At 36.6% G+C, this 14,081-nt stretch overlaps 1 protein-coding gene across 3 annotated transcripts in view; it reads left to right on the top strand.

The window, feature by feature from the left end:
• The window catches only part of PTPN4 (protein tyrosine phosphatase non-receptor type 4), a 241,659-nt gene that overhangs the window by 147,772 nt on the left and 79,806 nt on the right, over positions 1-14,081 (top strand). For all 3 annotated transcript variants that reach the window (XM_007964710.3, XM_037988092.2, XM_073019612.1), the window contains one exon: positions 10,315-10,403. In XM_007964710.3, the coding sequence (XP_007962901.1) occupies positions 10,315-10,403 (89 nt within the window). The remainder of the gene's footprint in view (positions 1-10,314; positions 10,404-14,081) is intronic.

Raw genomic sequence — 14,081 nt, 5'->3', positions numbered from 1 at the left:
ATATAATGACCTTCTTTGTCTTTTTTTTTTTTTTTTTTTAAACTGTTCTTGAAATAATTAAAATCTGTTTTATCTGATATAAGTTTGGGTACTCTAACTTTTGGTTTTCGTTTGTGTGGAGTATTTTTTTCCATCCCTCTATTTTCAGTCTATGTATGTTTTTAATGAAAAACTGAGTTTCTTTTAAGCAACATATAGTTGAATTACGTATTTTAATCTATTCAGCCATTTTGTATCTTTTAAGAGGAGAATTTGATCTATTTACATTCAAAGTTGTTGGTATATGAGGTTTTGTTCTTTTCATATGGTTTATTGTTTTCTGGTTATTATATGTATTCTGTGTTTCTTTCTTTTTCTCTTATAGTTCGTTGTTTTGATGGGTTTCTGTAGTGATACTGTTTGGGTCCTTTCTCTTCCTCCTTTGTATTTCTTTACCCGTTAAGTTTTATACTTTTGTGTGTTTTCATGATGGTAAATGTCATCATTTCACTTCCAAGTTTAGGACTCCCTTGAGCATATCTTGTAGAACCGATCTAGTGGTATAGAATTCCCACAGGATTTATTTGTCTGTGAATGATTTCATTTCCCTTTCATTTATAAGTGATAATTTTGATAGATATCATATTCTTGAGTGGCGGGTTTTTTCTTTCAGCACTTTCAATATATCATTCCATTGTCTTCTGGCCTGTAAAGTTTCTGCTGAGAAATTCACTGTTAGACTGGTGGGGTTTTCTTTGTAGGGTGAGACACTTTTGCTACTTTTAAGATTTGCTCCTGAAGTTTGACTTTAGACAGTCTGATTATAATGGTGCCATGGAGAACACCTCTTTACGTTATATCTGCTTGGAGATCATTGAGCTTCCTGTATCTGAATGTCTAATCCTTTCTTTGTTTCTTTGCCCTTGGAGATACAAATAATATGTAAATTTGGTCACCTTATCTTGCCTCAAATTTCAGGAAGGTTTTGCTCATTCTTTTTTCATCTCTTTTCTTTATTTTTGTTTGACTGGATTATTCTGAAAGACCTGTCTTTAAGTTCCAAGATTCATTTTTCGGACTGATGTAGTCTGTTGTTGAAGTTTTCAAATATACTTTGAATTCTTTTCAGTGAATTCTCCAGTTTCAGATTTTTTTTTTTTTTTTTTTGAGACAGAGTCTTGCTCTGTTGCCCAGCTTGGAGTGCAGTGGTGTGATCTCAGCTCACTGCTACCTCCACCTCCCAGATTCAAGCGATTCTCGTGCCTCAGCCTCCTGAGTAGCTGGGATTACTGGCACACGCCACCATGCCTGGCTAATTTTTGCATTTTTAGTAGAGAGGGGGTTTCACCACGTTGGACAGGCTGGTCTCGAACTCCTGACCTCAGGTGATCCACCCACCTTGGCCTCCCAAAGAGCTGGGATTACAAGCATGAACCAGCTTCAGAATTTTTATTAGGTTCTTTAAAAAAGTATCTCTTTGGTAAATTTCTCATTCATACCGTGAATAGCTTTCCTGACTTATTTGTATTGTTTTTCAGAATTCTCTTGTGTCTCACTGAGCTTTAAAGTGAATAATTTGAATTCTTTATTTCATGCTGGGATTTTGAAATTTTCTTTTTGATTAAGATCTATTGCTGGAGAATTATTGTATTCCTTTGGAGATGCCATATTTTCTTGCTGTTTCATGTTTCCTGTGTGCTTACATTGTATCTGTGCATCTGATGCAATAGTTGCTGCTTCTTATATTTGAATTTGCTTTTGTAGGGGAGGACTTTTTCCTGAAAATTTATCTATGGTTTGGGTTGAATAGGGTCCATAGACTTTGATTCTGGCTGCATGCAGTAATATGGTCTCATTTATAGACATCGCAGATATAGCAGTGAGTAAAGTAGATAAAATTCAACCCTCCCAAAGCTTGCATTCTGGGGGGGCAAGAAACAAAACTCTAAATGAACAATTATGGGTATATCAGAGTACGTACTATTTGATTCCATTGAGATTCAGTAACTGGCAAAATACCAATCTTTATTAATAGAAGTCAGAATAACAGTCAATTCTGGAGGAATGTTTATTAACTGGGAGACTCATGAGGGAGCTTTCTGGGTTTTTCAAAATGTTCTATATATTAGTTTGTGATGGTTATGTTGGAGTGTAAATAAGAACGTGTATGTATGTGTGTAAAATGTTGAGTTGTACATTTAAGAATTGTGCATTTTACTATATAGTACTTCAGTTCTTTTAAAAAATTAAGTAGGTAATATGTCAGAAATTGCTAGATGCTATGAAGAAAAGTTAAGCTGAGAAAGGGGAATTAAACAAATGAGGTATCAGGGAAGGTCTCACTGAGAAGGTAAACAGATCTGAAACAGCCATGTAAACATCTGGGAGGAGATTATTCTAAGCAGAGGGAAGAGCAGTGAAATAGTATATATAGCAGTTCAAATAATAGCTAAGAGTTTAGTATGGCTTGTGTAGTGCGAGCAAGGAGAGGAGAGTATTAGGAGACGAGATCTAAGCAGACAAGAACTTATAAGCCTCTTTCTCTCTCTCTCTCTCTCTTTCTTCTTTCTTTCTTTCTTTCTTGGCAGAGTCTTGCTCTGTCATTCAGGTTGGAGTGCATTGGTGCCATCTCAGCTCACTGCAGCCTTGGTCTCGGGCTCAAATGACCCACCCACCTCAGCCTTCCACGTAGCTGGGACCACAGGCACATGTCACCATGCTGGCTGAATTTTTTTTTTTTTTTTAAATGGAGATGGGGTCTTGCTGTGTTGCTCTCAACCTTCTTGCTGGTCTCAACCTTCTCAGCTCAAGCAATCCTACCTGCCTTGGCCTCCCAAAGTGCTGGGACTGCAGACATGAGCCACCACATCTTTATAAAACATTTTAAGGACTTTGGCTTTTAATTATAATCAAAACCATTAGAGAGTTTTGAAGCAATAAAAGACTTGTGATTTACGTTTTTTAAATATAACAATGACTTTTGTTTTGAGAGTATACTATAAGATACTAAGGGAAGAGACTGTTAGTGATCCAGGGAAATGGTTCTTATAGTATTGGGGTGGTGGACAGTAATCAGATTTTGAGTATATTTTGAATATGGAAGTGACAGCTTTTACTAATGTGTACTGGCTATGGGTGTGAGAAAAAAAGGATTTGGTAATTATTTCAAAGCTTTTGGCCTGAACTTTTACTAAGTTGGGAAAGACCTGGGAGAAGCAGATTTAGTAGGAGTGTAAGTCAAGAATTTATCTTGGGATATATTAAATTTGAAGAGATGTAAATCCTCATGAAAGAGGGCTAGGCATTTCAATTTATGGACCTGGAGGTTAGAGGAAAAGTCTGGACTAGAAATAATACATTTGGGAATTGTTAGCTTATAGTTAATAGTTAAAATCATGAGATGAGAGGAAAATCTGGACTAGAAATAATACATTTGGGAATTGTTAGCTTATAGTTAATAGTTAAAATCATGAGATGAGAGCGCTGAGGGAGTAAATTTAGTAGGTATTGAAGAGAATAGGTCCTCAAAGTTGGAACACTTCAATGTTTAGAATTTGAAGAGATGAAGAAGAACCAGGAAAGGAGACCAAGAAGGAGCAGCCATTCAGAAAGGAGAGCCTTTCTTTCTATCAAAGACACAAATATGTGTCTCTGAAGCCAAGTAAATCAGGAGTAGTCAGCTTTGTTGGATGATGCTGTTAGGTCAAATAAAATGAGGACAGAGAACTGGATTAGAAAAGTGGAGGTCACTGGTGACTTTTCAGGAGCAGTTTTGGAGGTGCAGTGATGGCCAAAGAGTGATGAGAGAATACCCAAAACTGAGAACAATAATTTTGAGGGCTTTTGCTCTGCAGGACACAGATGATAATAACAGGAAACACCTATATAGCATTTACTACGTCCCAGCCATCCTTCTTAGGGCTTTATGTATATTAATCCCATTTAATCCTTACAACAGCCTTGTGAGACAGGAGTATTATTATCTCCACTTTACAGATGAGGAAAATGAGACACGGAAAAGTTAAGTAACATGGACATATAATCCCTATTTCTGTATTAAGAGCCAATTTATAACTTCTTTCCAAAACCTCATTTTTAACCTGAATGTATTTGAAGACTTTTTGACAGATCCATTAAAATGATCAAATAATTTACAAATGTAATCTCTTGGCACAGAGAAAGGAACTCTTTTCTGAGATTGGAGCTATACATATGACTTTATCCATATCACTCTACTGTATTCAAATCACATAGTGGTTTTCCATAATTCTGATATGTGCTTTCACTCATTGTGACATAGCATCATTTTATTTTTAGTCCACTGTCTTTCTATATCAAGCATCTTTGTGAAAGCATAAATAGGTCACTAATTGTTTTCATTTTCACTGAATAATTTGTTTGCATTCTCATACTCCATTAGGCCTATGTAAAGCATACAAACATTTTTTTCATCATTAATGAATGTATAAGCCTTTATGCCTAACTACATTAAAAATAGGCATGAAAATTTTAAGCAAATGATATATTGGAAAAGAACATACTGCTACAAGATAAAAGAAAATAATTTCAACATATGTTACAGAAAATTTTTTAATATTCATGTTTTATAAAGAGTTCCCCAGAGGAATAATTTTTTTAAACTTGTGAGTAGAAACATATGGCATACAGATAGAATAAACATTTCACAGGAGAAATATAGGTGACCAATATTATGTGCTTGTTGCTAATAATGAAAACCAGGACATACCAATTTTATCGGATTAGCAAAAGTTCAAAGGATTAAAAATATCCATTTTTTGTCTGAGTATGGTAAAGTGGACACTCTAATACATTGTTGAAATATAAATTTGTACAAATCTTTTGGGGGGGCAAATATTAATATGAATATAATCTTTGCTCACTTCCATGACCAAAACTCCATTCTTTAAAATATTTATAGATGTGTTAGAAAAAGTTGTGTAAAGATATAGGAAAATATACACCAAAGTGTTAATAGTGGTTATCTCTGGGAATGAGGGAGGGAAGCAGGGAAGGTGACAGGGGGAGTCTTTGACTTCTTATTTGATATTTGAAATTGTTATATATTGTTTTGAAATTGTTTTATAATTAAAAGTAATTAAGAAAATTAACAACTGTCTCCACTACTTAAAATTAATGTTGTTCTTATGTACGTCATAACATTGAGTGGGTTTGGGTTATTGTACTGTTAACATGTGATAATAGAGAGGTCAGAATATTTAAGTACCCTAGGTAATTAGCTTGTGTATAGTATAGTAGTCTCCAAAGAAAGGAGGGGATGTTGGGAGGCGGAGGTGGGTGGATCACCTGAGGTCAGGAGTTTGAGACCAGCCTGGCCAACATGGCGAAACCCCATCTCTAAAAGTACAAAAATTAGCCGGGGGTGGTGGTGGGCACCTGTAATCCCAGCTACTCAGGAGGCTGAGGCAGGAGAATTGCTTGAACCTGGGAGCGGAGGTTACAGTGAGCCGAGATCACACCACTGCACTGCAGACTGGGCGACAAGAGTGAGACTCTGTCTCAAGAAATAAAGGAGGGGATGGCACATCACAAGAGAAAGTGAAATGAACAATTAGGGTATATTCAGAAAATGTTAGAAAATCTATTCATATTCAGTTTAAATATCATTTTTTCCTGCTCTTTTTAAACATACGGTTGTAAAATAAAACAGATAGGTATGTATATCTTACTGAATTACTGTAAGGCAGACATCCTTGTAACTACCACCCAGTTCAAGTAGTAGAATGTTGCCAGCTACTCCGGAAACCTTTCCCAATAAGACCTCCTTCCTACATAGTATTTTTTTTTTTTTTTTAATAATTTTTATTACCCAAGTGTGCCTTGCTAGAAACTGTAGCTTGATCTTGCTGTTTGGTGTATTTTATTTGACTCACGGTAACTAAGATCTCTCTCTTTAATCTACAGGTTGTTGCTGCTTCTCTTGTGCTTAGAATTTACCTGTAAAGCACTGGATTATTTTACCTGTAGTTTCTTACAGTCTGGATTTTACTTGATCACATATTCATAATGTAATTCAACATGATTTGCTGTCCTCTCTATCTCCTGCAGATTGGCAGCTTGATCTAGCAGCATGTTCAGATTCAAGATTAATCTCTTACGTTCTTTTTTCAGGCGGTGCATAATGCCTGGGTTTTGCTCTTATTCTGTGCTAGCAGCCATTTGTGCTGGATGCTTAGGTCCATTAATTTATTGGAAGCTGCAAAATGGAGATATCCTAATATATTTTTGTTTTGTATTTGCTGGAATGATTTTATAAGGGGTCCTTTTCTTTCTTTTACTGTTCAGTTACCCAGTGGTATAGTTCATATAGAAAATGCATGAAAAAGAATATTTGATTCTTTCCTTTATTTACCTGGTTTTCAAGATAATGAATATGAAGCGGTAGATTAGATATTACTGATAAGATTTAATACAGTATAATTATTCTCCTTATTGAAGCTCAAATTAGCCCATCTTTGGTCACCAGTGGAGGTGGTCTTCTTTTGGCTCGTCTTTTTTTTTTGTTTTTGAAATAGGGTCTTACTCTGTCACCCAGGCTGAAGTATAGTGGGGCAATGTTGGCTCACTGCAACCTCTGCCTCCTGGGTTCAAGAGATTCTCCCACCTCAGCCTCTTAAGTAGCTAGACTAAAGGTGCACACGACCACACCCAGCTAATTTTTGTTTTTGTTTGTTTGTTTGTTTTTGATAGAGACGGGGTTTCATCATGTTGGCCAGGCTGGTCTCAAACTCCTGACTTCAAGTGATCTGCCTGCCTCAGCCTCCCAAAGTGCTGGGATTACAGGCATGAGCCACCACACCCAGCCTCCTAAGTCCGTTTGACATGATCTTGGTCTAGTCTTTGATAGCTTTTATGCTATCTAGTATTTTTAAGATGTTTTGCCACAGACATGAAATGAGCCATTTCTCCAAGAAGCCCTTTTAATGGAAAATGATATTTCAAAAATCTCAGTGTGGGTGCTAAGGATGCTTATTCCTGCTGGGTTGGTCATTGTTGCTAGGGTTTTTAAGTGAACAGAGTTGGGAATTTATACTAGTTTCTATATCTATATTGAGATACACAGAATGTTTGGTACTTAGAACTCAAGGAATTCTACAATTTACATATCCTATAATTATTTATTTGCTTCATGCTATCCTGTAATTAAAAATAGTACTTATAATTACCATATCAGTTATTACTAGAACAATGAAAATTTTTAACTTTTAAAATTTGTATCTCCCTTTTTCTTTTTTCATAGTTGCTCTGAATTTACATTTTCAAATCATATAGCCACTGCACATTATAAATTCTCCCCTTTAATTATCATTTAATCTTAGTTCCAAAGGTAACTACATAGTTAAAGCTCATCACAAATCTTTATAATCTGATTTTATATCAAACATTCTCTAGTAATATGACTGGCTAAGTGTAAGCATAAAATTATCATCAGAAATCAAATAACGTATTTGAGAAGTAGGCTCTTTGGAGGAGTGTGAAATGATATAATTGTTCATTGATGTTCCAAGTACGATCCACAGACTGTTGCCAGTCTGTAAACTGTAGTTGGTCCATGAAGAGACACATACAGAAATTAAGTGTAAGATTTAGCTACTTTTATAGCAGTCTGACATAAAGCATGTTAGTGTGATTTGCAAAAGCATCATTAGCTGACAGATTGGAAACTTCAACAACAAAAACACAAAACATAACTGGTCCTTTTCCACACGTAGTTGGAAAGACACTGTTATGAACAATATCAGCCCTTATCTCTACAATAATTAGGTCTTTCAGATATGCGGTTTAAGAAACAGATAAATATGAGAGAAATATGTAGATGTGGGCTAATAAAGTGTTTACTGAGAAGATGGATGTAATCTAGACTTTGGTTTGGTTTGGCTTGATTTGGCAGGAAGATACGAACAGAGATACGAGAACAGGTTTAACACGGAGTTGTGGGCACACAAAACACATCATAAAAATGACCTAGCTAGAGTAGAAGATTTTTACCAGTTAGGGAGGAGAGATTAAATGGGAATGGTTGTATAAAGGCCTTGGATCCCAAGCTGAACAGCTAAGACATTTTCATACAGACGATAATAGGGAACCATTCATGCCACAAAAGAGTACAAGGTACTTTTTTCTATGCCTACAAGGTACTTTTTTCTATGCCTAAGAATCCAATAAATAGTTCTAGTGAATAATTTATTTATTAAATTTATAGTACAGTATTAATAAGTGATATGAAGAAAAGCAAAATAAGGTATTTTAAATTAAGACGATCAAAGTGTATTTTTCTAGACGTTGGAGTTAATAACATTTGTGTCCATGAAGGCTATAATACTTGTTCTCTCATTTATCTTACCCACCTCTAGGAATGCCTTGGGAACTACCACTTCAGTCTAGATATCTATAATTTAAAACTTGAGTTCCTACATATTTCTGAATATGTTGTTTTTTAAACTTGTTTTTCTACGACGATTGTATCTTAATTGGCTTCTCTGTTTATTGGGTTTGGTATATATCTCTCTAATGGTATTAGCTTTCCACAAACACTTGGTGATTTTTTGGTTCTGTACCCTCTTTTGTATTTGTGATTTCTGGTTCACTTGGTTGTGAATGATATTTCTCTTTACTCTAGCCTGCCTTACGTGATGGTTAAGGTGGGAAGGAATACAAAGCCAGTTACAGTGTGCCTATAGTTTGCCTCTTTCAGTTTGGGGTTCTCTATTCATCCGTTCTGAGGATTACCCTTAATTCTAAATTTTTGGACCTACTGTCCACAATTGCTGTTTTAGACAGGCTTCGCACTTTCATTTCCTATAGTTGAATCCAGTTGGAGTGGGATTGTGGGACTGTTAGGAGTTAATTACCACAGCTGCTCCCTACCTGATTATCCTGACAGTAATTTGCAGGCCCCTCTCAATTCTTTTATCTATGGTAACTGAACTCGTACCTGAAAATTTCGTTTCTGTTTTTACCTCCACATAGAACAGTCACTTTCCTACATAGTTTGGGCTGTGGTTTTATGAATTTTTTTTTTTTCCTCTCAGTAAATCTAGTCTTAGCACTTTATGTCTTTAAGGATTCCTCAAGATGTCTGGTCCATTTATAACATATGTTCATATGTTATAGATTGTTTTTAAATATTACAGATTCTTTTGCTTTATGTATTTCTTCCCTAATGTATATCTTCTATAATGTTTTATGAGGTTGGGAGCAGATAGGCTAGTAGGAGTATATATTTACTCTTGCATCATTTGGGCTCAGTCTTACATCTTGATCCAAACTTCTAATTGATGTCCTTTAAAACATGCTTTTTAATACTCTGATAATGGTGTACTGAAATAATGTTGATTATTGCAAGTCAAAAGCAGCCACGCAAATTAATATACACTGTTGCATTTGACCATTTATGTATTATCTTACCTAACAGATTAATAAGATTTTATTTCATTAGAAGTTATTGATACTATAAAGTATTTGTTCTAGGAAGACAATGTTAAAATCTAGCTTATATTTTGTTTAATAAGTTCTGTCTTCTGATTAAATGAATGGTAGGTGGTAAAAGTGTGCCTTCTGTATTAGGTTACTTGTAGAATCTTTTAAATAAAGCAAAATGGTTTCAAGGTAAATTAGCATCTAAGAAATGTATTTTTATTCTACCCATTCTCTCATTAGTGTAGGTTAGCTATTCAAATTGGGTCATTTAGTATGCAAACTCTCACTCATTCTTCAAGGTACAATTCAAATGTTCTTCTCTGGGGTCTTCTAAACTCTCTAAGAATTATTCTCTATTGTATACTCTCATGATGTTTCTAATGTATCATATTAGTTATAGGACTTCTCATATGTTGTAAATATCGCTTTATTGGGTTCCCTTTCACCAAACTCTGAATTCCTACACGTTTTATTCATGTTTATGATGTTAGCATCACAGTTACTTAGTAAATGGATTGTAATAGTTTTAGGAATGGTAAAATGAATACTAAGTCATCATGCTATCAAAGACAAAGGTTTCTGATTTCTGAATTCTAGGTTCCTATTCCAAAGAGTCAGTTCTAGTCATAAATTGTGGGAAATCCTGAGATCCATTTTGCTTTAAAGAATTTTAGTAAGACATTTCAGTTTGGTTTAAAATTTGTTCTTTATTTTTATTTTGTAATAATTACCATTTGAGTTTCTAATTAGTATTCAGTTCTTTGCAACCTTTGAAAATGCCATGTTTAGTTTAAAAAAAGAATCCTATTTTTAAAATATATCTCTAACAAAGCCCATTAATTTAGATTTATCATGTTTTTATTCATTTTTTTGAAGGATCAGAGTAACAATGAAATTATGATTGGAGTGATGTCAGGAGGAATTCTGATTTATAAGAACAGGGTACGAATGAATACCTTTCCATGGTAAGAACATCCATTGATACTTTTATGTTTACCACTGTATTATCAAATATAATAATTTATATTAAAGACAGTGGCTGTTGAACTATTTTAATGTTGTCATTTTACTTGTGAGATAAACTTTATACTTTATCCCACTTGGTTAGAACCTACCGGAAGACACCAAAATAGTTTATTTCAAAATTACTTATTAAAAATTATTACTTATGAATTTTTCTTGTATGGAATTTTTTTAAGATGATCAGAGTTTTCCAGTCTTTTTAACAAAGATTTGCCCCCAGGGCAAACTATTTTACCAGCATCTAACCAATGTGGGTTTTATCAGAGTTTAACCAAAGTGGGAGAATGGAAATACCCAATTTAGACCGCTCCTGCTTTCTTATCTCACCTAAGGAGGGGTTGACCTGAGAAGCACCGAAGATTGCAGCCAAGAGGCACAGACCACTAAACTACAAAGACCTAATTACAGGATGAAAGAATGATTCCTCCCTATCCCACACCTTACTGCCACGTCAACATGGCTCATAAATAATAACAGGGAATCACAACTAAAATAACTGTAAGGCTCAGATTATTTAGGAGTCCCTTAGGGAAACCCAAAGACAGCAGGGATGTGAAAAACAAAGATGGAGAAAATTATAACCTCTGACACCTACAGAATGTTTACACAAACATTAAACATAGCCTTATGCCTTGCCAGGTCTACATAAAACTTCACACCAAAGGCATATTTATTTCTTTTACCCAGTATATCATATCCAGCATTTAGCAAAAAAAAGGCAGAAACACAGTTTGAAGAAACAAAGCAAGGAGGAGAACCAGACCCAGATATGGAAGAAATTTTGGAAGTATTACACCAGAACTTTAAAATAACTGTAATTAATATACTAAGGGAAAAGTATATGGAAAAAGTGTGTAATGTACAAGAACAGATGGAAATGTAAGCACAGAGATGGAAACCTTAGGAAACCTTATGAGAAAGAATTAAACAGGTGTGCTAGAAATCAAATGCATTGCAACAGAAATAAAGAATGCCTTTGGTCTTATCAGTAGATTATACGCGAGAAAAAAATGAGTGATCTTGAAGATATGTCAATAGAAACTTCAAAAACTGAAAAGTGATGGGAAAAAGGAACTAAAGAACAGTATTTAAGACGTGATGGGAATAAAGAGAGAAAACAGAAGAAATAAATATCTGAAAAAATAATGGCTGATAGTTTTCCAAAATTCATGACAGCCACCGAATCGCAGATCCAGAAAGTTCAGAGAACACCTAGCAGGTTAAATAACCCAAAAACCCACACTTACACGTATCATAGTCACACTGCAGATAATCAGAAAATCTTTTAAAAAGCAAAACATAAAAAGCACATTTAACCCAGAGGAACAAGGTAAAAAATATGTTGTATTTCTCTTCAGAAACCGTGTAAGCAAAAAGAAACTGGAGTGAAATATTTTGGTTAAAGTGTTGAAAGGGAAAAACCCACCAACCCAGAAGTCTATAGCAAAGTTATCCTTCAGAAGTTTAAGAGAAATAAAGACTTTCACACACACAAACAAAAATTGGTGGAATTTGTTGCCAGTAGACCTGCCTTGTGAGAAATGTTAAAAGAAGTTCTTCACAGAAAAGGAAAATAATATAAGACAGGAATCTGGATCTACAGAAAGAAAAGAAAGCAGGGAGGGAGCTTCAAAATGGCTGACTAGAGTCACAGAAGCACTGGTGTCTTCCACAAAGAGGACCAAATCAGCAAGTAGATAAACACGCAATGAATAGGACATTTAAAAGAGAAGAGAAGAACTCAGCAAGGAAGTGACAGGGAACCTCTGGCACACAGGAGAGGGAAGCAAAGTAGCCTGCCTAGCCAGGATCACCTGAGAGCCAGGAGGAATTGCCCATTGCAGGGAAAAGGTAAGCAAGAAATCCTCAATAGTTCACATTTGCACCAAAGATTACTGCAGTCCTACTTACATGAGAGAACCCCTTGGCCCTCATGGGCCGTGAGACTAGCATAGGGAGCTGCCTGAAGTCCACACCATGGCATTGTTTCAGAGAGGGAGTTTGCACTCCCTCTGCACACCCCCTAAGACCCAGGCAGTTGCAACACAGTGCCATTTTGAGAGCTCAGCCCCCATTAGAATACATCCTGCAGTGAGGCCCAGTAGCTCCTGCATTTACACATCTCTCAGACCCCACTGACAACCCTCTGTGTCCACACAGAGGGCTGCAAAGTTGCAATACTAACTGCACCCAGGATGTAGCTTAGGTCCTCAAAACTGTATCTCTTACATTGTCATTCACCCTGGGAAATGGGCAGTGCGGTATGCCAGGGAGGCTGTACCCATTGTAAAGAGAGATGAAGCATGTGCTCACCATAGCCTCAGAGTTGCCTGCACAGGAGCATCACCATTGACAGCAACCCATCGTCCAGCAGCAGGACCACTGTACAGCTGCACGTGCCTTCAGGGAGGCTAAGGACTGGCCTACCTGAGCACACCTTCCAGGGACATGGACATTTACATGCCCTGTCCACCATCACCAGTGACAACATCAAGGGCCTGAACACAGGACCATCTCAGCTGCTGGCATCTGTATATGTCATTCAGGAACCTAGAGATTGACCTACCCCACTTAGTACAACTGTGAGGGCCCTCACACAACATCCAAGGGCCTGACGATAGAAGTGCTGCCTCACCCTCAGCCACCATCTCCAGGCACTGTTGGGGTCTAGGCATTGGCTGGCCATACCTGCAACTACTGACACACACACACACACCTTTCAGGGGCTCAATAATGGATCTCGTTTGCCTGCCCCTGGCACCTGTGGGCACTTCCCAGGGGCCCAGGGATGGGCCCCTCCACCCTGCTTCTACCACTACTGTCCCCCACATGCACAGCTCAGGACCGCAAGGGGTAGCCCACTGATACTACTGGCACCATGCATACCACCTGGAGACCCAAGAACTGGTGTGCCCAGCCTGCCGTCACCACAGCTGGTGCCCATGAACCAGCCTACCTGGCATTTCCATACCCAGTACAGCTTCACCACAGCCTCTACACCCTAAGCCACTGAGGAACTCACAGACACCTCTGACACTGATTAGAGCCAAATAAATAATGTGAAGACTGTGCTACTTTACCCACCCAGAACCAAAGCCAGAGAGCACCCTACCCAATCCAGCCAACACTATAGGTACATCAGAAGAAAAAGTTTGTTCCTATTACAGCCAGTTCATAAAATTGGAAGAAGCACCTGTTACACCAGATGTGCAGATATCAACGTAAGGACAGAAGAAATAATGAAATGCCTGAAAAATAAAATAATGATATTTTTAAAATGCAGTGAGATATAAGACAGCTTAATAATACAGAGATATCAAGAAAACAATTCATAATCTGAATGAGAAATTCAGCTGAAAGATATTTAAAAAAAAAAAAAAAAAAAGCCAACAGATCTTGGAACTGAGTTCAGTGAATGAAGTAAAAAATACAGTAGAAAGCATCAGCAATAGACTAGATTAAGTGGTAAAAATAATTTCTGAACTTGAAGACAGGTCTTTGGAAATAACCTAGTAATTTTTTTTCAAAGGATAAAAAAGCCTGAATGACATGGAACACTGTAAAGCAGCCAAATATTTGAATTTTGAAAATTTCAGAAGAGTTGGGCAAAGGCATAAAAA

This window comes from Chlorocebus sabaeus, chromosome 10 (assembly GCF_047675955.1).
Source record: "Chlorocebus sabaeus isolate Y175 chromosome 10, mChlSab1.0.hap1, whole genome shotgun sequence".
NCBI lineage: Eukaryota > Metazoa > Chordata > Mammalia > Primates > Cercopithecidae > Chlorocebus > Chlorocebus sabaeus.
This window is presented reverse-complemented; position numbering and strand designations above follow the sequence as displayed.